Raw genomic sequence first — 22235 nt, 5'->3', positions numbered from 1 at the left:
GGGGGGCCACGTGGGAGCGGCGGGGCCGGGCCGGGTCCCGCCGCGATGGCGGTGGCGAATCTGCCGCCTCGAATCACAGACCCCGCTGCCACCGCCCGGCCCCGCCCCACCCCGGCTCCCCTCGCCCCCCTCACCCCTTCGGTCCTCCCGGTCCCTCCCGACTCCTCGGTTCCCCAGGTCACCCCGATCTCCAAGGTCCTCCCGGTTCCCCCGGCCCGGCTACACGCCCCCCGGTACCATCGGCCCCCTGGCCTCCCCCGCCCCACCCCACCCGTGCCTCCTGTCCCCCTTGGTCTCCCCGTTCCCCCGACCCCAGCACGGCAGCAGACCCGGTTGAGCAGTTTATTTACAGTCGGTAACGCAGCAGAGACCCGGCTGCCCTCCGCCCCGGTACCCCCCGGTGGCGGGAGCCCCGGCCGTGGGGCAGGGCACGGGGCAGGCCGGCCAGCCCTGGTCAGCAGAGCCGGAGGAGAGGGCACAGGCAGGAGCGGGGTGCAGGCAGGAATGGGGCGCAGGCAGGAGCAGGGCGAGGCCGCTACCCCAAGGAGCAGCGGGGCTGAGACCCCCGGCAGGCACTGAGGGTCAGCCTTCCCCTGGGGCACACGCCAGGCTGCTCTCCCGGGACACACACACACACACTGTGTCCCCCCCTCGCTGGCCCTGCCCGCGCTGCCACGGCCGAGGGACAGTCCCGCCTATCTGCTGGACGTCAGGCGGGAGGAAGAGGCAGCCGAGGATGTCCAGCCCTGTGGTCTCACTGCCAGAAGCGTGTCCCAGCCATGTTTTCACCAACCATAGCAGCTGATTATCTCCCTAATGGGGCCACATCTCCATGCTTAAGCCCTGGCCACCAGCAGAAGAAAGGTGACGTATTCTCGCCCCACCAGCCAGTCCCATGGCTCATGGAAGAGCTACTCGGGATCTGCCTGGCGAGGCTTGATGTCACGGGTCTTCATGTAAGAGAGCAGCTGCTCAGGGATCTCAGCCAGCACGTCCTTGGCCAGGCGGGCCATGCTCAGCACCTGGTTGCCCGAGTCGTCCACGTAATCCCGAAACGGCACAAACTTTGAGGGCAAGAATGTTGCAGTCCGGTTGGAAAGAGCTCTGGTGCTGTGGGGGTCAGCAAGGAGGACTGAGCATCTCTCACCCATGGTGGGTCTGGATTCAATGCCAGAGTTACCTGTACAATGTCCCTCTCGGCATACCGTCCCCGGGAAGACAACCGTACCTCATCACCGTCCAGCTCCTCCATGGCTGGGGGTGACAGCTGGTGTCACCAAGCCTCAGTGGGGTGAACACCGGGGATGGAAACACCAGCCCTTTGGATGCCTTTGGCATCCCAGAGGAAGGGATGATGTTTCCATCCCTCTTCCCTGGTGTCCCCAAGTCCCAACTCACCCTCAAACTCAGCTGGACCTACTCCCACAATGATGATGGACATGGGCAGGGAGGAAGCCTGTGGAGCAGGGGCAGGGTGTCAGCCAGGATAGTGCCCATGTGAGGTGAACTCAGAGCAACAAGGGTGCACTCACAGTGACAATGGCTTCCTTGGTCTGCAGCATGTCAGAGATGACACCGTCAGTGATGATGAGGAGGACATGGTATTGTGAGCCGTCGGTCACCTGGGCGGCTGTCCTATGGGGAAAAGGGATGGGATCCCTCAAGCACTCCACTGGTGTGGGGCAGTCGGCCCTTCTGTGGGACAGATGGCATTTGGGGATGGCAAAGGGGGAAGAGTGCCCCAGAGCTCACCCAGCCACCTGGTTGATGACAGGAGCAAAGTTGGTAGGACCGTAGAGCTGGACGGTGCGCAGGCTCTGGAGGTAGGACTCCAGCACGCCTTCAATGCCAGCACAGCTGGGGTTCTCCACATTGTTGTTCTGGGGGACAAAGATGGGCACTTGGAGGAGGACCACAGCTCCTGGTGCCCCCCAGGCTGTGGGATTCTGGGGCAGGATGTAACCAGGGTGCTTCTCCCCCCTGCCACACTGCTGTGGACACCCCAAGACCAGCTCTGCCCCACAGCCAGGGAGTTTGGGTTCACCCTCAGCCCTGTCCCACAGGGAGAGCGCACCAGAGGAAACTGGTGGGAGATCTTGCCGTCAGGTGGGACTTTGGCACCAAAGCCGTAGGCAGGGAAGAGCTTGTCGCTGTCGTAGTCCTGGATGATTTCCCCCACTGCCTTCAGTGCCAGGGCATAGGCGCTCAGCTGGTAGGGGCTCGCATAGTGCAGTGAGGTGGGCTGTGATGGCAACCCTGCGGCACAGTGCCCATCGCACCCGCCCCATGGCCAGCCCCACCGTGATGGGGACCCCCCAGACACCAGGTGCACTCACCATTGGAGGCCGTGAAGTCAATGGCAACAGTGAAATTCAGCTGCGTCCTTAAGGGGGAGAGCGAAGGAGGCTGCCGGCCCCACGGCACAGGGATCCCATACCATCTTCCAGCCCTACAGTGCTGGTGTTTCCCTGCCCAGACCCATTGCCTGGGCTTCCCCTTCCCCAGCCAGCACCCCACAGCCCCATGCCACCATTCTGCATCTACTTCCCAGCCCCACTGCCCCCTTGTCACCCCCAGGCTGCACCTTTGCTGTCACCACTGTCCTTGCCCCGAGACCCTCAACCATGGGGGATCTCAAGGAGCCAGGGGGCTCCTGGCCCCCCACTCACCCGCCCCGTATGTAGTCAACGAAGGTGAACTCAGACTCAACGGAGAAAGAGAGAAGTGTCACCTGTGGGCACAGGGGATCAGATCTGGAGCCCCCCAACCTGGCACACACAGCAGGTGGAGCAGCACCAGCCCCTGAAAGGCAGGAGGTTCAGGAACTCCCCAGCCCCACTCACAGTGCCAGAATTCACATATTTCTTCTTCTTGCATTTCTTCCTGGGATTCAGCACCTGCAGGCACGAGGCTAGGTCAGTCCCAGCATGGAGTGCACCCTGCTCTCACCCTGACCCACTACCCTACCTCATACACTGTGAACTGACTCTGTGCGCGAGAGAGCTCCCGGTAGCTGGTGGCAAATTCCCCAATGAAGTCGTGGCTGCAGGAGGAACACAGGGTCAGCATGGCCAGGCACCTGGGTGAGAGGTGCCCTGGTAAGCTTCACCTGCACCCTGATGTCCCTTGCCTCACCTCCCATCCCGGTCCCAGTCGTACACATCTATCTTCACCGTCCTGAAAGTGAAGGTGCACAGTGGGTGAGCCACCAGCCAGGCTGGCACAGCCCCTCCAGCCCCTGATCTGGGGACATCCAGCCCCGCAGCCCAACCCACAGTGAGCATCCTGCCCACCAGCTTCCAGCAGAGCCACCCTGCCTGCCCAGCCTGCGGCTCTGCCGAGAGGGAAACGAGAAATTTGGGTCACGGTGGGGGCCCTGGAAAGGAGGGAGATGCCTTTATGTAATTTGGGTTGCAAAAGAGAAAAAACCCAATCGGGACCCAGTTCTGAGCTGTCTGCTGCTGTGGGGACAAGCCCACAAAGAACTGCTCATACCCTGCTCTGGCCCCATGGCTGCCCCTGTCCCTGTCCCCATCCCCATTCCTGTACCGGTCGTAGTCGCCATTGCAGAGGGCACGCACGGGGATGGTGAAGGGCTGCCACACCGGGTTGAGTGTGTTCTTCACCACCTCTGTCTTATGGCAGATAGTAAAGCTGGGGGGACAGGGCAGGGTTGGGCCATGCTGTCTGGTGACATTGGCACCCTGCCTGCCCCATTGGGTCCCTGTGCTCACGTGCCATCCTCATTGCTGCGATAGAAGACGAGGAAAGGGTCAGATTTTCCAAAGAAGTCCTTCTTGTCCAGCTTGTTGGCACACAACTGCATTGTGACGATGTCCTGGGGACAGGGACTGTCACTGCCAACCACTTCCTCACCCCTGGCACCAGCAGCTTCTGTACTGAGGGACCATGCAGCCCTCTCCTCACTGCAGCTGGTACACGGGTACTCACCCGGCAGTTGCTAAGCTCCTCAGCCAGCAGCAGGATAGTCCCACACCGCTTCCCTGGGACACCCCTGGAACCAGAGGCATGCAGTCAGCTTGGGAACAAGGAGGACAGTTCAGGGGCAAGAGGTGGGGTCAGGGCTGGGGCTTCTGTCCCACAGCTGGTGGTGCTTGGCAGTGTGACCAGAATCTCCATCACAGGACATGCAGGGAGGGGTCCAGTGGGGCAGGTAGTGGAGACACAGTGTGGGACCCTCCCACCTCACCTCATCACACCACAGGGTTTGACTCACGTTAGGGGTCTCTCCAGGCGTCCCCGCTGGGACCCAATCACCTCTCCCAGTGCCACAAATGCCTGCCCCAGGAAGTCCTGTGCCCCCAAAAAAACCACTGTGAGACCCTGGAGGGCTGTTGCCCCAGTGCCCCACCACCCACACCCACCCCTTTCTCTTGCAATGCACCCATGGGACCTTCCACCAACTTGACTCTGGGCCACCCCAAGTGTCCTGAACCTACACTGTGACCCAAGAGCCACCTCGCAGCCCAGGACCCATTGTGCATCCCCAGGACTACCCCAGGTGCCCGCTTCATGTGCCTTACACTCATTCTGTGTCCCCAGGGCATCCCCACAGCCCTGGACCCATCCTGTGTTCCCCCCTGAACTGCTCTACATGCCCTGACCTGTCCTAGATCCCTCGGGCCTCCCTACACCCCTTCTGCCTCTCAAAAGCCACCCCCATGGTGTGTCCTGGCCTCATCCTGCCCCACCAGGTACTCCCATGAGGTCTGGGTTCCCAGGGCAGAGCAGAGGCTGGTGTGTGGCAGGCACCTACCTTCTGCCAGTTCCCATGGGGCACGGAGAGATGGAGAGCAGGTTAGAGCCCTCAGAGGGGCACTCGTCCCACCCCAACAGCACCCACACAGGGCACAGCCTCGGGGTGTCCCACCATAGTGTCACACCGGGGCGTCACTATGCGTCTCCCCGGGCCAGGCTGTGCTCACCTGCTTTAAAGCGGAGCAGCTCTTGGAGTCCACGTTGTAGCTAGTGTGGGAGAGCAGAGCCCTGAGCTGGTGCCTGCAGGGATGCTCCAGCACACAGCCCCACTTCCCCACCCATCCGGGCTATTCGACACTGTATTCTTATTTATCATCCTTATTTATTACTGACTCGGTGCTTTGTTCCACCCTCAGTGGGGCCAAGCCCTTCCCTGGCCACCTTACTCACACATCGAAGCGGAGGTTTTGCTTCTCCTCGAAGTAGTAGTCGAGGACAAACTTGCGGACAAAGTCAGGGTTCAGGGTGTTGTCGATCACCTCGGTGCGTCCGAACTGCAAGGAGAGGGGTGAGGGTGGCCCCCCCAGGACCCGTCCCCATCGCAGCTGCCTCGGCGCTAATCCCGGTGGGGGATTAGCGCTGCTGGCGGGGCCGGATCATTAGCGCGGACACGGGTGGCCATATGGGCCCGTTTAACCCAGCCGGGGATTAGCCAGGAGAGGGGGCCACGCTCACCTCCTTCCACTCGCTGCTCCCCGAGACCTGCACAAAGAGGACCACCACTGCGGAGAGAGGAGCAGAGCCAGGCTGCCGTGCCATGCCGTGTCCGTGCCATGCCATGCCCCTGCCCGGCTCCGCCACCCACCTGGGTCGGACTTGGAGAAGGTGTCCAGGTCCAGCAGGTTCCTGGAGGAAGAGCCAGGCGTGAGCTACCCTGAGCACCACCCACCTGGCCCCGCAACGGGTCCCCATGTCCATCCCCCTGACCACAGGTCAGCACCATGCCGGAAGGCCGTGCTGGCACCCATGGATAAGAGCATCGGCACTCCAAGGAGACACGCTGGCTCTCTCTGCAAGGTTCGGTGGGGCAGCCGGGCGAGCGGCAAGCAGCGTCTCCAGCGCTGATGGTGATTGAATATGACAGGGAACCCATTTACAGGATGAAACCTTCCCCGGTGCCGCCGGCGCCGGCTAAGTGCCCGCCGCCCCCGGCAGCAGGAGCTTGGCTAATGGTGGGGTGCAGAAGTGAGAAGAAAGGAGACACTTGGAGCAGGGGCTGAGCAGCCAGTGGGCATCCCCCGACACAGCTACCGGCAGAGCGATTGATCGTCGTCCTGTGCGCGGTGTGACACCGGAAAGTGCCGGGGAATGCTACCGGCTCTGCTGGGATACTTCCCGCACCCCCAGGGTGGGAGCACAGGGTGGGCTGGGGCACGGCCGGGAGCTGCGGGGCTAAGCCAGCTCCCCAGGCCCCAGCGCGCAGGGGAGAGACCCCACCCTGGTGTGGGCTGGGTCCTGGGGCTGCGAAGCCGAAGGCTACCCCTGCCCTGGGTTGTCTCCAGGTGTGACCCCCGGTCCCTGCCTGGAGCTGCCCAGACCCGCAGCCCCGCAATCCCTCTGCCTGCCGTCCGGGAAGCTGGCAGCGGGGGGCCAGGGCTCAGCCGCGGGAAGAGGGAGGACACGACAGCCCCCGGCCCGGCCCAGAGTTTGCATAGTTCGGGATATGCTGGAGGTGCCCATCCCGGTCAGGGTGCTCCGTGCCACAGGACCCACGGCACGGGGACGCTACCTCCCAGTAGGACGCTGGTGCCTGTCCTGCGAGCGGGACCCCCGGCCGCAGACAGCGGTGCCTCCGACGGGCTATATTTAGCCGCCGGCAGACCGGCTCAGCCGCCGCTGCTTGACCGGCGGATCCTGGCCAGAAGCTGGGGCATCGAGCAGCCCCTCTCCCGCAGTCCCCATCCCGCCATCGCTAATGCTGCCACGCTCCCGGTCCCGTTGCCTTGCACCGAGCTCGCCGAGCCGGGTAGAGATGAGCAGAGCCGGGCAGCCGCTCGCAGCCAGCGCAGGCACCCCGCGCCCCGCCGGCATCACCCACGTCCTACAAGCATCACCCCGCGAGGGGCCGTCCCCCGCCCCAGCCCCGGGTGAGGGCATCGGGTCGCTTCACGCAGCCGTGCCCGGTGCCAGCATTCCATGGGACCCCATGAAGGGGACGGGACAGGTGGCAGCAGGGCAGAGGGACGCTGGGCATACGCCCTGACACCGAGAGCTACCCGGGGAGGGACGAGGACGGCGCAGCTCAGTACCCCCTGAGCCAGGGGCTGAGCGGCGGGCAGCGGGACGCAGCGAGCAGCCCCGCAGCGCATCCCCGTGCGTTTCGCACCCACCCCTGTCCACGGACTAGCCGCCGCCCTCCCGCTCCCCCGCCCGGCTCCCGGCTCACCGGCAGGACACGGTGAGCTCCACCTTGGTGCCCGGCACGCTGCGGCCGCCGGCTCCAGCGCTCCCGGAGCCGCCATCCCCGCCCGGGCGCCGCCGATGCTCCGCGCCGCCTCCTCCCGCGCCGCCGAGGAGGCGCGGCCGGGGGCGGGTACGGCACGGGCACGGCGCGGCTCAGCACATCTCGAGCACGACGGCCCTTCCCTGCCGGCAGCGGGGGCACCAACCCGGGCACCAAGGGGTTCGGCTCCTGGGGCTCCACCTGCACGTCCCGCCCGCGATTCCCAGTCAGGGGCAGAAGGGGCTCAGCCCCCAGCCCGCCCCACCGGGGGCTTCCTCCCGGGTTCGGCTCGGTGTTATTTCGGTGCCAACGCTCGCGGAGAGTGGGCCGGACTATTTATAGTGAGCGGCGCCCCCGGCAGCGCAGCTCCCCCGCGCCGATCCCCGCCCGGCCCCGCTGCCCCCGCCCGCAGCCCAGAGAAGAGGCAGGAGAGGGCACAGCTCGGGTCATTTACTGCAGAGACTCGCCGAAGACCCCGCACCCCCCCAGCCCCAGGCAGGGGGGACTGGCGGCAGGCGCTGGGTGCAGCAGGTGCCCGCACCGAGAAGAGGGTCCCAGGACTCTGCTGGGGGACGTGCCAGCCCCAGTTTTCCAGGCAGTGGTCTGGGAACGCCGTGTTCAGAGGGTGCTGCTGCCTCTCAGTCCCACGCCTCGCACGAACTGCTCGAGGAGGCCACCGATGGCCCCTGAGGGGCTGGGGGGCACGGCCTTTAGGCCGATGGTCCGGCTGTAGCTTGCCAGAAAGGCAGAACGCACTTCTTCCAGACGGGACTCACGGTCACTTGCCGACACCAGTCTAGGAGAGAGAAGGGGAGGTCAGTACCTGCAGCCATCCTTCTCCACATCCCAGCTCTCACTCCTGACATAGGGCTGGCAGCAGGACCAAGGCTCTGTCCACAGCGCTGGCAGGTCTGTGGTGCTCAATGCACTGCAGAGGCTAAGGCAGCACCAGCCCCAAAAGGCTCTGTCCACAGAGCTGATAGCAGCTGGTGCCACTGCCTCCTCATCCAACCCAACCCACGGAGCTACTTGCAGCCTCAGTCTCCTGTTCCCCACGGGGTTTCCTCCTTCACACACCCCACTGTCCCATTTCTCCCACCACCATGGTGCTCACAAGGCTGCAGTTCATAAATAAAGTGGTGCTTTGGCCAAGTGGATGCTGGTATCAGCCCCTGCACCAGCTCCCTCTTCTCCTCACACAAATGAAGCCTGTCCACATATGCTGTGCCCGGACAGTCGCTTCCAACCTATTTGCAACCATCCCTCACTTCCACCAGCCCCAGCCTCGTGTGCTTGTGCCAGCACAGACAGCTTTTTGGAAAGGGGGGATGAGAGGGAGCAGACAAGGTGACAAAAGCCCCAAAGAGCACTCCAGCCATAGGAAGAGAAGAGCTGAGTAGCGCTTTACTTCTGCTCCCCAGCCTGGCTGCTCTTGGGAAACAGGAGCAGACTAGGGCATGACTTCCCATGGGACCTGCTCTCCTCTCCTGCAGATCCACACACCTGGTTAGGGGCAGGGGGAAAACAGCAGAAGGAAGGCGAGACTTCAGCTGAGGGAGCAGGGGAAAGCAAGACTGGGGCTCAGAGGCAGCTGTTCCAAGCTCTCCAACCTAAAACAATCCTTGCTGTGGTGCCTCTGCGACATGCCAGTGGTTCCCAGAGAGATTAAGACATTCCTCAAAGGTCACTCCAAGGGCACAGTGCGAACCTTCCCCATAAAAAATTCTCTTTAATCTTCCAGCGCCTGGGCTGGCTATAAATTGGCACAGCTCATCTGAATGGAAGTGTTAACCACCCACAGCCAACAGCTTCGGTCCGGAAACAGCAGCAAGAGGATATGGTGGGAGGCCTATAAACAGCAAGTGATGCCGAGGCAGCCAACCAGGCCGCTGTTTACTGTGTCTGATAATAAAGAGAAGCCAGAGGGCAAAAAAAGGCAACAACATATCTAAACACAGTAGCGATGCTTTTTGGCAACCTAATTAGGACGTGGAACTCGCAAACCTGCTAGCATTTAAAATAAGCTCCATGAAGGCAGGACTTACTTGCACCCGAGTACAGCGATCTCAGATGTCACGCGCAGAGGTAAGCGAGGGCGTGCAGCAGTTAGGTCCCGTGTCTTGTGGCTCTCACACCTCTTTACAGGGCAGATTTTGTATTTGGGTTTTTGGGTTTGTTTCATGGAGTGAGACACTCCAAGGCACAGGGTCAAGCAGACAGCCACTGCTTCCCACCAAGCCCTACAGACCAGCTGCAGCACTTCACCCTGAACAGTTCACCGCGGAGGCAGGTCGCGCTTCCTTGCCAAATCCACAGCACTCTGCCCCGCTACACTTCCTACAGCCTGCCCGCTCGCCTGCAGCTTGGGGTGCGGGATGAGAGGAGGCTGTCAAAGCCCCAGCTCGAAGTAAGGCCTGACAAGCCCCACACAAGCACAAGAAGTAGGCTGTGAAAAGCATACCTTCATCGAGCTGCTGCCAGTGAAGATGCAAAGTGGGAACTTAAATGGAATTAAAAGAAAAAAATCATACTGTGTCGGGCTGTGAAAAACTGGGATAAAACCACAATGGAGTCCTGAGCAAACAGGGCTGATGCAGAGCAGAGAGAGGGTGGAGGCTCTGGGTTAAGATCAACACAACACCCCTGGGAACTCTTCATCCTTTCAATGCACTGCCTGGTCCCAGCACCTTCAGTTGAGCAGTCCCCAGCCGCCAAGCAACCCACAGCTTTAGTGAATAGCTGAACAGGGCAGATCACCCACAGGAGAAGCACCACCACTGTTCTCCTCCTTTTGAATCCACTGCCCCAAGCAGTCACTTTCCAAACTGCATAAGCCTAAAGCCTATCAAATTTGATTCATGTTTCTCTACTGAATTCCCTATTCTGACGTCAGATCCAGCTCCAAGGGCAGAAACAACTTGCTGGTGATCAGCAGTGACCAAGCACAGCCAGGCTCAGGACACAGTAAAGCAGTCACTATTCAGATGCCCATCCTTGAGTCCCTTCTCCCTTGCCCATCTCCAAACTACTGCAGGAGCAACTCAGTGTGTCCTCAGGAAAGAAGAGCAAATCCTGGCCAGGCCATGTCCGACATTTCTTGCAATGTTTTCATCTGTCAATTCATGGATCTTGTAGCTTCACCCTAACTTGAAGGCAGCTGCTCTGCTCTGTTCAGCAGCACAGCATGCAGCCACATGAGACAGAGAGCCAGGGCAGGCAGCCTGTCTCTCACAGGAGACATGGGTTTTCATGTGGCTTGCACTCTGCCTCCAAAGCACGTACTCATATCTCAGTAAGGGCCTGAGCATCTGGCAGCACAGCTCTTGCATTGCTTGCTAGCAGCAGCCCCTGATCTGCCATTTCAGTTTCTTGATGGAGAGTTTGCAGCCTGAAGGCACAAACCAAGATTCTCTTGTAATAGCAATTAAAGCGCATCTCCAGTCTTTCAAGCTTCCAGAGGTGGATTTCTATTTGGGGAGGAACATTTGCCTCCCAGCCATTTCGCATGGCAGGATGTGGCAGGACGCACGGTCTCCGTGGCTCTGCACTGGTCAGGCACAGCACCTGAAAATGATGCTGCACAAGGCCAGACAAAATTTGGGTTACAGAAGGAAAGTCCTTCTCTTACTCCAGCAGGGATCTGACCCCAGTTGGGAGATGTAGGTGAGCAAAATCCAAAAGCAAGAAAATCTGGGTTACCAGTCCTGTCCTGACAAACATGAATCCTCAACCGCACTCAATTATGACCAAATTCAGCATCTTCAAGGAAGAGAGAAAAACCTCTTCTTCCTACAGAAAGCAAAGTGCTCCCCCATCATTAGGCAGAAAAAGTGCCATTTTCTTTCTGTGTTCAGCATAAGCAAAGAGTGCTGAGGGACTGAGTTTGTGCATAGAAAACACAAGGCAGAGAAGATGGAACAGTTTGTTATGGGCTCCCAGGCTTCTCCGAAAGTGCCAGAGTGATAAAGTTGCAGTGCTCGCAGGCAGCCAAGAGACCCAAGGAGAGATCCTGCATTTGAGACACTTACAGGCAAGTGCTAGAGAACTCATCCGGGAAGCTGCAAGGGAGAGAGGCGTCTGTGTTCAGGATTGCCTGCTCCCGAATACTGCCACACCCTGTCACCATCTGCCAGCTGCCAAAGTCTGTGGAAACGGAAGATCCGGGCAGAGAATGGTCCGCTGATCTGGGGCAGAGAGAGAGGGAGATGGCTCGATCAGTCAGATCATTCAGCCACATGCTTTTTGCTGGCGCTAGTGCCAGGGACCTGCCGGGCAGACGGCCAGCAGCGCCTGTGCCAGCACTGTTGACACTCAGGGACCATGGTGCAACATGCAGCTCTGGCTGGGCCCCAGACCCAGCCTTTCCTTTGAAAGCGAAGGGAGAGCCAAGCTGGCTGGGGCCAACAAAGCAGCAGGAGCACACCGAGAGCTGGACAGGAGAGAGCCAGCATGAAGCAGATGGCCATGCAGAACTGAGAAACCCATTAGAGAGATGGAACAGCACATCCTGCCCTGAAACCTTCACAGATGTGAAAGTTGTGCTGTACAAAGGACATTCCCCTGTTGCTTGTTGTAGCTGTTAGCACATCCCAGGGCAGCAGGGCAAATCAAGGCTGTGACTTGGTTAGTGCTGGGAAATACTTAGAGATCATTGTCCTGGCAGCAGTTAGAAAGCAGATCACTCCTGAGCCATTACCACCAGATCTGAACAGAGCCAGTGCTCAAGGCGTACCCAGAACACCTACCCCCAGCACCTGAACGTCTCTTCATTTCTGTGTTAAAGAAAGGGCTGTGCCAAAAATCAGGTGACAAAACATCTTTAGGACAGGCTAAATAGCTGAGGAAGGATAATTGTTTGATGTATGCAACCTCCCACCAGGAAAGAAAGAAGCATGAAACATGGTTAAGTGAATCTGAGGAGTCCCTCCAAAATCTCAGAGAAGAGGGCACAATCACTTGAGACAAACCCACAGCTCTTGGCTTCCAAGGGAGCAAGCAATTACTGTGCCTTGCTGCACAGCAGAGTGTACATAGCTGGAAGCACAGCCTGTGGCAGAGCTGCTCAATTACACACTACCAAGATCTTCTGGATAATTTATCTGAGTTCTGCTGGGCAGAGAGCAGTGCTCCAGCTCCAGCTCTGCTGGGCCAGGTACTTGCACGCTGTCTTCACAGCTAAGAATAGCAGTGGCGCACTGCAGCTGCTCCCCAAGGGACCAGGAGAACAGCCAGAAAGACAGGCTCTCCCACAGCAAGAAGGACCTGAGCTAGACTGGAAGGCAAGAGTGGGACGAGATGCACAGCAGGAAACATATCTGCAATCTCAATCTAATTCCAGGACTGCCATTTAATTAGTCTGATCAATACAGCCAAGGTTGAGCAGTGGGAAGTGTGGTCCTGAGCTGGCTGTGCAAGCACAGAAGGGGAGTCACACAATTCCCTGTATATCAGCTTCCCATCACAGCTGCAGTTTGGGGGTAATATCCCTGTCTAGCAGTTCAGGCTCCTAAAGGGCATGACAGCAGAAATCGGGAAGAGCAGAGCTTCACCTGTCTCACACAGACCTTGTTCTTTGGCTGCTCAGTGAACTATGTGAGGGTCAGAGTACTGGGAGAACCCCATCTTGCAAAATGGTGCTTTTCCTGGGGCATGTACTGCCAAAGTAAAAATGAGGGTACTTCGCTGAAAGCAAAAGTGCAGCATATACTGTTAGAGAGACCTTCAGGAGATCAGACAGGGATAACTTTCCCTGGAAAGCAAGGAATTTGTAAGGGAAGGGGGAGCAGCTGTTGAGTGACATCTACTTCTCTCCGTGCCTTTGGAAGATAAAGTGGAGGAAGTCAGTGTGAAGGAGAGCAGGCAGAGTGTTTGGGCCCAGAGCACGATACCATGATGGAAGCACAGTGGGAACAGTGCAGGATGCCAGGGAGAAGCATGGAGGAATACTGCTTCAGTGCAGAGTGAAGAGGAATATGTCACCTCCCTGAGAGCACAGCACAGCCAGACAGGAAAAACAGGAGTGTCACACATGGTGACAAGAAACTGAGCTAAAGGGGTAAAGAGATCTGTAGGCAATGGGCTCAGGCTGAAAGCCAGAAAAAGCAATGAGTTGCTGAACAGAGGACAGGTTTGTGGCCAGTTAGAAACAAACGTTTTGGAGAGGGCAAGCGTGAATGGCAGAGGAGGGCCTGGACTATAGTAGGATCTCCAGGTGAAGGTACAAAGAACTGAGCAGAGTTCTGCAGCTCCTGCAAAGGGAGAGGAGTATCTGGAGCCTGCCCAGGAGACTCTGCCCACATGGCAAGCCACGATCCAGGGCACCAGGGATAGCAAAAATGTCCCTCTGCCCAATATCATCAACCACACCAGTCAGATAAGTCTGTGCTAAAGAAGGTGAACAGAAAATTGTTTTCTGCTTTGGGTGTGTGGCCTCAGCTTCCAGTTGCTGGTCACCTTCCATGCTTGTCAGCTAAGATTAGACTGATCTTACACCACCTCTTGGATCAAGTCATCTCTTGAATCCTGCCATGTACAGGCAGATAAAAGCACTGTGTATCTCCTGCAAGACTGACTCAGTGACTCTCTAGTCCTCCAGGCCTTCCTGGGGTCCCCAACCCTGTCAAGCAGCTGTGCAAACTTAGTAAGGTTTCATCTAACCCAACAACACTGTGGTCTAGGAGTTCAAGGCAGTAAATTCCGAGTCTTGCCTCCAGGCAGCAGAACAAACACTTGTCGAGTAATTGAATAAACTGATTGACTCTGCAAAGAGTCTAGGTTGTTTCTTTCCTGGCCCAGAGATCTGAGCCTGGTCAGCAGAGCTAAGATATTGTGGCAGACCTTCCCCTCTATCCCCAAAGCCTTCTTAAGGAGGCTCCTGAGGAAGTGTCACAATCAACAAGCATCTTGAGCAGCCTCAAGAGACAGCAGGGGCCAAGCCTGTGAAGACACAGCATGGGAAATTTTGTGTTTGCACTGCAACAGCAGCAGAGCTTCTTAAAAGTTGAGCTTGGCTTGAGACCCAAGACCAGATGTCTGGGGTGACTGCACGCCGATGCAATCCAGTCAATGCTAGAGGTGAAAGTCTTCCTGGAATTTCTACCTTGAATACTTCTTGTAAAGTCTTACTGCAGAGGCCCCAAAAGAGCTTCAGTGAGGCCCTTGGAACAAGCTGGAACTGCTGGGACACCAGAACCAGTTCCCAAGTCTTTAGGAACAGCATGCCTGCATCACATGACAGCCATGCCAGAGGCTGGCTAGGAGTGAGGGCAGCAACGAGTCCTGGGAAGCAGCTGGACAATGACAGCAAAGCTGACATGGTTAGAGATGAGATACAGCCAGTCTTCAAGTTGCTGTCTCTGCCACAGACATCTAATGGCAGACAGAAAAAGAATCAAAGTGATCTTCACACACCCACCTCTTCAGGCCCACGAGTGGGAAGAAACTCCCTCAAAAGTGCAAGATTAACTAAATTAGATTAGCAAAACAGAGATGAGCTGCAAGCTGTTCCTTCACACAAGGAGGGACCTCTTGCAGGCCATAAACTGGCAGCTCCTAACCTGGAATGGTTCCTTTTAATTAGGTCAGTGCTTCCCATGCAACATGCTGCACAAGACAGTATTTCAGAGCACATGGACACTCACTTGCCTGCCAGAGAAGAGCCAATACTGGAGGCAGAGCAACAGTCAGGGATCCTTCCCTTTCTTAATATGTAACTGAGATGAGAGCCGAGTGCCAACAGCTAGGCTCCCGTCCTGCCCTGTGCTGCCCCCGCTCACCTGACGTATTTCCACACACCTAGGACTATTTGGGAAGCAGCTCATTTGCCAGCATATGCTCTGTGCCTCAAACTGAAGCATTAAGTAGGTTCTGTATGTGCAGGCAAACTTTGGCAACCTGGAGTAAAGGGCGGCCCTTCCCACCTTTGCGTGGGAAATGTTGGCAAGGAGTATGGCACTCTGCCAAGAACTGGGAGCCCTGGCTGAATTCCAGGCAGTTATCTACAGGCTGGGATAGTGCCCGAGCAGCCCCTTCTCTGTGAGCACCATTTCTGATTGCAGCACATAGTCATGGGCCAGCCAGCAAGCCCATTTTGTGGCATGGTCGTGCAATAATTCCAGAAAACAATCCTGTAAACAATTCCTCTCCTGCTGTGGTCACTACCCCGAGTTGTCATACCGCAGATACACCTTCTGAGCGAGGTGGCTGTAAGGAGCAAGACACACAGTGCACGCAGTCTTCTCACTACCTACAAAACAGCCAAAGCCAAGGGGCAGCAGCTCCTCTGTCCCACTCTGCTCTCACTGTGCTCCCTCCAGACCCACAGCTGAGCCATCTGCAGCCTTAATAAGTAAAATAAGGGAGTTCTCTGTGACTGCTGGTCAAAGCAGATCCTCCACAATTTAACTCCTCCAGATCTTGACTCTCTAGATCACAGTACTTTGGGTTTTGTTTAACTGACTTAGCAAAAGCACATTCAACCAAAGATTATCCAGCTGCTAATCCACATTAGTGCTATGTAGACACATGATAAAACCCTGACACAGATACAGAATTTTTCTGCAGTGTCATGGGACGCTTAAGACTGCTAGTGTCAAATGCAAATACAGGAAAAGGTTTGCAAACTGCAACCCCCTCACATGCAGGGGGTTCAATTTGAGGCACAGTGACTGCCATAGAGCTCTCTGTAGAACAAGCAGCACATCTTGTCCTACTCTGCAAATAGTCTATGCAGTATTTTCCTGTGTGTTTGTCCTCCACAGATGTGCTCTTACCAACGTGTTGGAATAAGATAGAAAGACTGACAGGAATTGCTTTTGTACTGCTTTGCCTAACAGGAACCATCCTGGGATCTACAGGTACCCAGGACCTCTGGATCAGAGCAAGATTCACAAGATGGGCTGGTAATGTGACAGCAGCAGCCTGTTGACATTGCCTGGCCAGGAGAGGGGTTTGGCTTCTAATGTCTGACTGGGTATTTTTATGTCCTTCTTTTAGGACAGCTCAGTTCCCCTCCCAGGCCCTGCTCACGTCTCTTGCTGACTTGCCCTCCTGTTCACTCCAGAGCTCCCCTCACTGCCAGCACTTGGACTGGGCTGTTGACCTGAACTACCTGAAGGATACCTGCTGGCATTGCACAAGCAACCATTTTAACCACTGCAGCAGCAGTTGAGGAAAGTGTTTTGTTGCTATGGCCACGCAAACAGAGGATTATGAAGTCAAGTACAGCGGTTTCTTCATCTCAAGAGCCTTGGGTGTTGACCTGCCAGCAGCACTGCAGGAATAAAGGTATTTTTGGCATCCTGATCAGTCTCTGTGCTCCTGCTTATCCATCTTAGTACCACAATTTTTCAGGAGGTGAAGAGAAAATTTACCTCTTCCTTCTACCACAGATACAGTTCTCCACCCAAAATGGGACCCATTGTTTTCTTCAGGGCAGAAAATGGTGGCTGAAGGTACTGTGTTATCTACCAGACCAAAAACTACCACAGTTGAAACAGGCCAAGTGGAATGTCAAAACCTCTTTCTGGAAAAAACACACCACGCTTAGAACCCAGAAATTGCAACCCATGACAGTGTCTGATAAGGGAACCCTAACCCTCGCTATGGTGCTCTTCTGCCTACCCTTGTTTCTCCTCTTTGCTCTTGCAGAGCAGTCTGGCTGAAGCATTACAAGCTGCTTCTTCCCAAGCATTGCAGCAAGCTTGCTACCAGCAAGCACTGAACAGCCTGTCAGGCCTTGGGAATGGCATGGGACCACACACAGGAATTGTGGCGCTACCATTGTGAACAAAGCAGCTCCCAAGACAAGCTGTTTTCTTTCCAGTATTTTCTTCTCTTCTTGGGAGATTCTTTTCATCTTACAGAGAATGCAGAGGTGGGCCCCAACAACAACTCAAACCCCTTCTATTGATGTCTTTCCCTGGGGAGAACAGTTAGCATCATTTATGAAAACTGTCAGACACTGGAGTTTTTCTCTGGAATTAAGAGAAACTTGTTAAGAAAGTCTTATAAATTTTCAATGCTTTACTTGTTTGTCATTTTATTTTCCATATGATGAGAGAGTACTCAGATTTGGCTAGTGGCTGTTTCAGAAACACTAGAAAAAGACTCATCGGAAAACCTGCAGAGACTACACAAGCATTTGATGCTCTTAACAGCAACCTCTTATCTCAGAGTCTCTTTATTCCATGTTGCCCTAACCACATAGTGTTTGCTCCACAGGCTCTGTTCTTTTTTCCCTAGCCCAGCTCCCCAGTCAACTCTGCCCTATTGCAGTGTCATGCTCCAGAAGGGTGCCTCTGTTATGGCGTGAGATTAGGCTCAGGTCCAGGGTCCCCATGCCCCAGCAGGAACACACAGCCTTCCGGGCAGAATCCTTTGTGCTGGCACAGTGCTCGCAGCTTGCTCCCAGCAGATTCCTACCTCTGCTTGCTACCAGCACCCAGTTTTTTTTCCAACCAATCATCAGGAGGGTCAGCAGGTGAAAAGGGGGACAGTATAGATGCAGAGTGAGGTCTGCTTGATTTGAAAAGCTTCCTTTCCCAAACACCACGGCCATTTCAAAACCTGGTGGACGCGTCAGACAGAGAAAATGCGGTGAGCTGCATGCATGCAAGATGCAGAGATGTCAGAGCTCAGAGTTGAGGCATGCGCTGAGGACAGGCAGAACAGACAGCTGGCTGTTATCAGTACAGTTCCTTGCTCCTCTAGGGGCTGAGGCAGGAGTGTCTGTGTTTAATGGCCAGCACTTCAGACAAGGTCAGACTAGAGAGGAACAGGCCTCCCGAGGTTTGTCCACAGATACAAACACAGGTGCTCCAGTGTTTCCAGAGCTACACAAGTGTAGCCCTGCACTCCCTTTACCAGACACTCATTTTGCTGAGAAATGCTCTGCTCCATCCCATCTCACCTGGATCTGGGCACTTCTAGTGGGCTGCTTCCAATCCTCAGGAAGTTATCAGAATGGGTTGATGAGGAGGAGCTGGAGGACTTAACTTCAACCATTCCTGTGGAAGACAGCCTGTCTTCAGACTGCTGTGCCCTGCTCCAGAGCACGGCTTGCGGTGATGATGCACAGCTCTTCCTCCTGTGGGACAGAGGACGTGGGTGAGAAAGCTGACTTTTCTATGTACTCCAACTAGGAAGCCTTTCCACCACAGGATGGATTTTAGCCCAGCAGCTACAAGCTCTTGTTTCCACTGAACCCGCCCTCCTCCCTCCCAAGGAGTCGTGAGTCACGGGTAACTGCTCAGTGAGGGGGGTACACTGAGCTCAACCCATCTTAGCCCATTCTTTTATAGATCACCATCCACGTGACCTGGAAATCAGAGACGGGAGAATACATCAGCCCACACACACACAGTGATTGCTTTGTTTAGTCTAGCAGCAAAAATGCCTTGAGCAAGGGGCCTCCCAGCGGGGAAAGACCATTTCAATCTGCTCAAACTCCACAGTTCGTAACAGCCCAGGTGGGCGTTTGTGCGCACCGAGGGCAACAGGGACACACCACTAGTGTTATTTTCCCTTTTAGCAATTCCCTTTGGGCACCACTGACCACACTTCTGACCACGTGCTTACAGCTGACAGTCACTCCAGATGTAGGTACACTTCAGTTTTCTCTCTGTCTATGCTGACAGCCCAAACTGCTTTGGCTTCTTTCCTAGCCAGCACATTCAGACTCAGTCATGATTCACTGTCCATTGCTGCATCAGGCCTTAGCTCACAGTACCATCCAACTACATGCTGAACAGGCACACATTTGGGACTAATTCACATCACTGCTGCTCCACGTTCAGAAGATTTTCCTTCTTATGTCAGTTGTTTAGTTTTGTTTTTTTCCCCTAGAAGAGTCCCAAGAATTTCCTCCCCTCCCAAGACCACTGAACTGGACAAAGACCTCCCTATGTACAAAAGTAAAAAAGAAAAATTCTAAAGCAAACAAACTCAAGGCAAAAAGATGTTATTCCCCCTAAAACGTGGAAGGGCATCTCAGCTTTGAGATCTCAAGCACTGTCAGCGAGTGCAGCTAAAGACAGGCTTATTGTACAGTGGAAACCGCGATATCCTCTCTTCATTTCTTGAAGGGTGTCCACCCTCAAACATCACACCACAGCCTCTCTTAAGCATTATTCATCTCATGTTATCATAGCTGCCAACATCTCCAAGTACAGCCTGCAGAAACAGGTTTGAACAGCTAAAAATCAAATGCCTCTCCCTGCACAGAGACTGTGAGGCCACCTGTTTTCAGGGCAACACAACAAAGTACATCCCCTCCTCTCCCTTGTAGCAAGCCCTACATATTCTCCAGACTACAGAGCCAGAACAGCTTGCAGTAAAACATCCATGATCAGTCCCTTCGCTGAGCACTCATGGCAAGGCTCACAATCTTCCCCTTTCCCAAGCTCATGCCCCCCAGCACAGCCCAAATCATCCCTGTGGAGCAGCTGCTAGCCCAATACAGCCTGATGTCTTCCACAGAAATAAAAGCAAACCAGAGTTAGGAAACATGTTACAAAATCCAGCCCTGATCCACACAAGTGCAGCTGATCTCCTCCAGCATGCCCTGGTCACTTCACATCTTGTGAAAAGCACACATAAGTTCTGTGCAGCAGAATCAAGTCTGTATGTCCTGAGCACTCAGAGCAACATAAATGCTTCCAGGTCACTACCCTGAAGCCCTGCAAGTGGAAAGTTGTTCTCTACTTGATGCAGTAGTTTTGATGTGGATAGGTAGGCTCTGTGTGTTAGAGGACTCCGTGTTGCTCACTTGGCAAACAGTTTGGGACTCTCCATCTCCATTTTGTGATTCTGAAGGGATATTCTCCCTTCCCTTCTCAGCACTTTAAATTGAATATACAATGTACTTTAGAAAGGCTGCTGCCACTAGCATGGCTGCAAGCTCAGTCCCAGAGGACTTCAAATGCCTCCAGCACAACCCAGATTTAATTTAAAATAATTGCAATATAAAATAGCCTCTTCACATGTGCTGAGGGAGAGGAGAGAAAAATTAAACTGAGAGGGGCAACCCTACAGCAAGGCTCTGAAATCCCCAAACAGCACCAGAAACTCCACAAGCAAGTAAAACACCCGTCCCAGAGTAGCAGAGTTGCCAGGCACCTTCCCCACTTCCAGACAGCCAGCTGCATCCCAGGCAAATTCTATGTGACCCTCTATCAAGAGGCACTACTGAAAATTCTGTATTCTCCCCTGGAAGTGTTTCTAAGCAGTGCTGCAGGCAGGAACCTGCTTTCAGCTCACACCTCATGCTGGTAGAGGGGCTAAAATTTAGAGGGGATTCTTGGCCACCTAGCCCAACTCCCACTAACTGCAGACACTCCCCCTGTATAATGTCTTTCATAAACTCTGATTAGGCTTCATTTTAGGGCAGCTGAACCATCTCTACTTTTCCCTGGGGAGGCTGCTGTCAAATGTAATTTTTCTGATAGTTTGGAACTATCTTTTAAAAGTAATGAAATCCTTTGTGGATGAAGTTTAACAGTGAAACTGGTGAAAATGAAACAAATGTGCTTTACTCTCGTCTATGTACAAACTCAGAAGCATCCCTGCAGAAGCCTGACAGCCTTTTAACATGGGGTGGCCTCCAGTTTTTGGTGCAGAAGCTCTGGAGTACAAACTGCAGCAAAGCTTCTGACAGCCAAATTCCTCCCCCCACTGTCAGGAATCCATGCTACAGAGAGCAGACCTGGAGGGCAAGACACTTCAGAAATATTTTTCTATCAGGCTCAGAGCCTGCCCCTTTTGTTCAGCCCACTGAGTGGTTATCTCCTCACCATGCTGCTTGAGCCTGTGCTCCTGCTGGCATCAGCTCCACTGCTTCATAGGTAAAGCTCCCAGTTGCTCCAGGGGAACTTTCCATCCCTAGGGAGAAGTCACTGCTCAGGCTTGTGGTGCTGCCTCGGTCTTTCTGCTCTAGAGAAAAGAAAACAGAGCTACCTGAAGACCAGCTTGGTCTCACTTACTTTCTCTCCCTTTAAGCAATACACTTCCCTGTGCCCTGTTCTTGTGAGGCCCCAAAGACAGCACACCCATTTGGGGTCATCCTGAAGCTGGGAACCCAAGCTCACAAGCAATGAACCATTACCAGCACCCACAGGCACTGATGCTTGACAGCAGCACTCACTGAGCATGCAGATCTCTTCCAGGGTGAAGCCAGGTGGCAAACTCTTCCTTCTGGGGAAGGAAAGACAAAGTTACCTCAGGCACACTTCAGGGCTGTGTGAAGGCTGGCCATAGCCAGGTCTCTGTCACACACAGCAGATCAGAGCAGTGGGGAATTAGCTATACAGGGGCAGAGGAGAGGGGATGGGCCAGTGTGCACTGTCTGAGTCCTAACAGTCCCAACCCAAACCTCCTATGCTTTGAGAAGGTGGCAACAGGCAACACTGCACATAATGTGCTTATTCAGAGCATCCAAGGCGGGCTTTGCCTCCTTCTGTCCCTCCTGAAATAATAAGGGTTTATGCTGGGCAGTCTGTTAAAAACCAGCCAACCCCTCTGTCCCCACCAGTGCCTGATGGAGCTTGCTGTGCAGCCTGCTTGAGCCAGAGCACACATCTCTGGGTTCATCCGTGCTAAAGCATCCACGGACAGTCATTAAGCAGAGAGCACATTTCAGCATGGACAGTTTTTCAGAGCACAACGTGGCACCTCACAAGCCTCGGCCCCGTTTTGCAGCCTTCAGAGTGCAGAATAAATTAAAGAAAACTGGGCCAGGACACCAGGGCTTCCATCTCCCCAAAGAAGCAGCACTAACAAGCTCCCTGGCTCTGTAGCCCATGCAGCAGCAAGCACAGGCTCCTTACCTCTGTGACTTCAGAGCAGAGAACTCCTCAGAGGTGATGTGCTTCAGAAAATTGAAGCAGAAAAAGAAAATCTGAGCAAAGGGAAAGAGAAGAGTGGTTCAGGAATGAACCCGAGGCTCCATGCAGCCTCTTATCTTGGTGAGGAGGTGCTGGCAGGAAGGAGATAGCAAAAAATCTGCAGCTACCAGCTT

At 55.1% G+C, this 22235-nt stretch overlaps 2 protein-coding genes across 3 annotated transcripts in view; both read right to left on the bottom strand.

The window, feature by feature from the left end:
- Positions 1–328: 328 nt before the first annotated feature.
- CPNE9 (copine family member 9) lies at positions 329–7241 on the bottom strand. Its single transcript, XM_039559270.1, is given in 22 exon segments — positions 329–1064; positions 1181–1254; positions 1399–1456; positions 1533–1635; positions 1753–1880; positions 2075–2256; positions 2337–2383; positions 2670–2731; positions 2844–2897; positions 2968–3043; positions 3136–3177; positions 3550–3654; positions 3735–3838; positions 3952–4015; positions 4238–4314; positions 4778–4780; positions 4947–4986; positions 5170–5273; positions 5455–5501; positions 5585–5625; positions 7166–7208; positions 7211–7241. Coding segments are annotated over 22 exon segments (1638 nt in total). The 3' UTR covers positions 329–911.
- A 414-nt stretch (positions 7242–7655) lies between these two features.
- Positions 7656–22235, bottom strand: part of MTMR14 (myotubularin related protein 14) — a 31520-nt gene continuing 16940 nt past the window's right edge. The window contains exons 14-19 of one of the 2 annotated variants that reach the window (XM_039559026.1): positions 22045–22115; positions 21363–21412; positions 21013–21151; positions 18132–18308; positions 11251–11406; positions 7656–8018 (exon numbers count right to left, since the gene is read on the bottom strand). In XM_039559026.1, the coding sequence (XP_039414960.1) occupies positions 7841–8018; positions 11251–11406; positions 18132–18308; positions 21013–21151; positions 21363–21412; positions 22045–22115 (771 nt within the window). In that variant the 3' untranslated portion in view covers positions 7656–7840. The remainder of the gene's footprint in view (positions 8019–11250; positions 11407–18131; positions 18309–21012; positions 21152–21362; positions 21413–22044; positions 22116–22235) is intronic. The other variant, XM_039559027.1, reaches the window with a different exon arrangement.

The sequence above is a fragment of the Corvus cornix genome, chromosome 12 (assembly GCF_000738735.6).
Source record: "Corvus cornix cornix isolate S_Up_H32 chromosome 12, ASM73873v5, whole genome shotgun sequence".
Taxonomy (NCBI): domain Eukaryota; kingdom Metazoa; phylum Chordata; class Aves; order Passeriformes; family Corvidae; genus Corvus; species Corvus cornix.
This window is presented reverse-complemented; position numbering and strand designations above follow the sequence as displayed.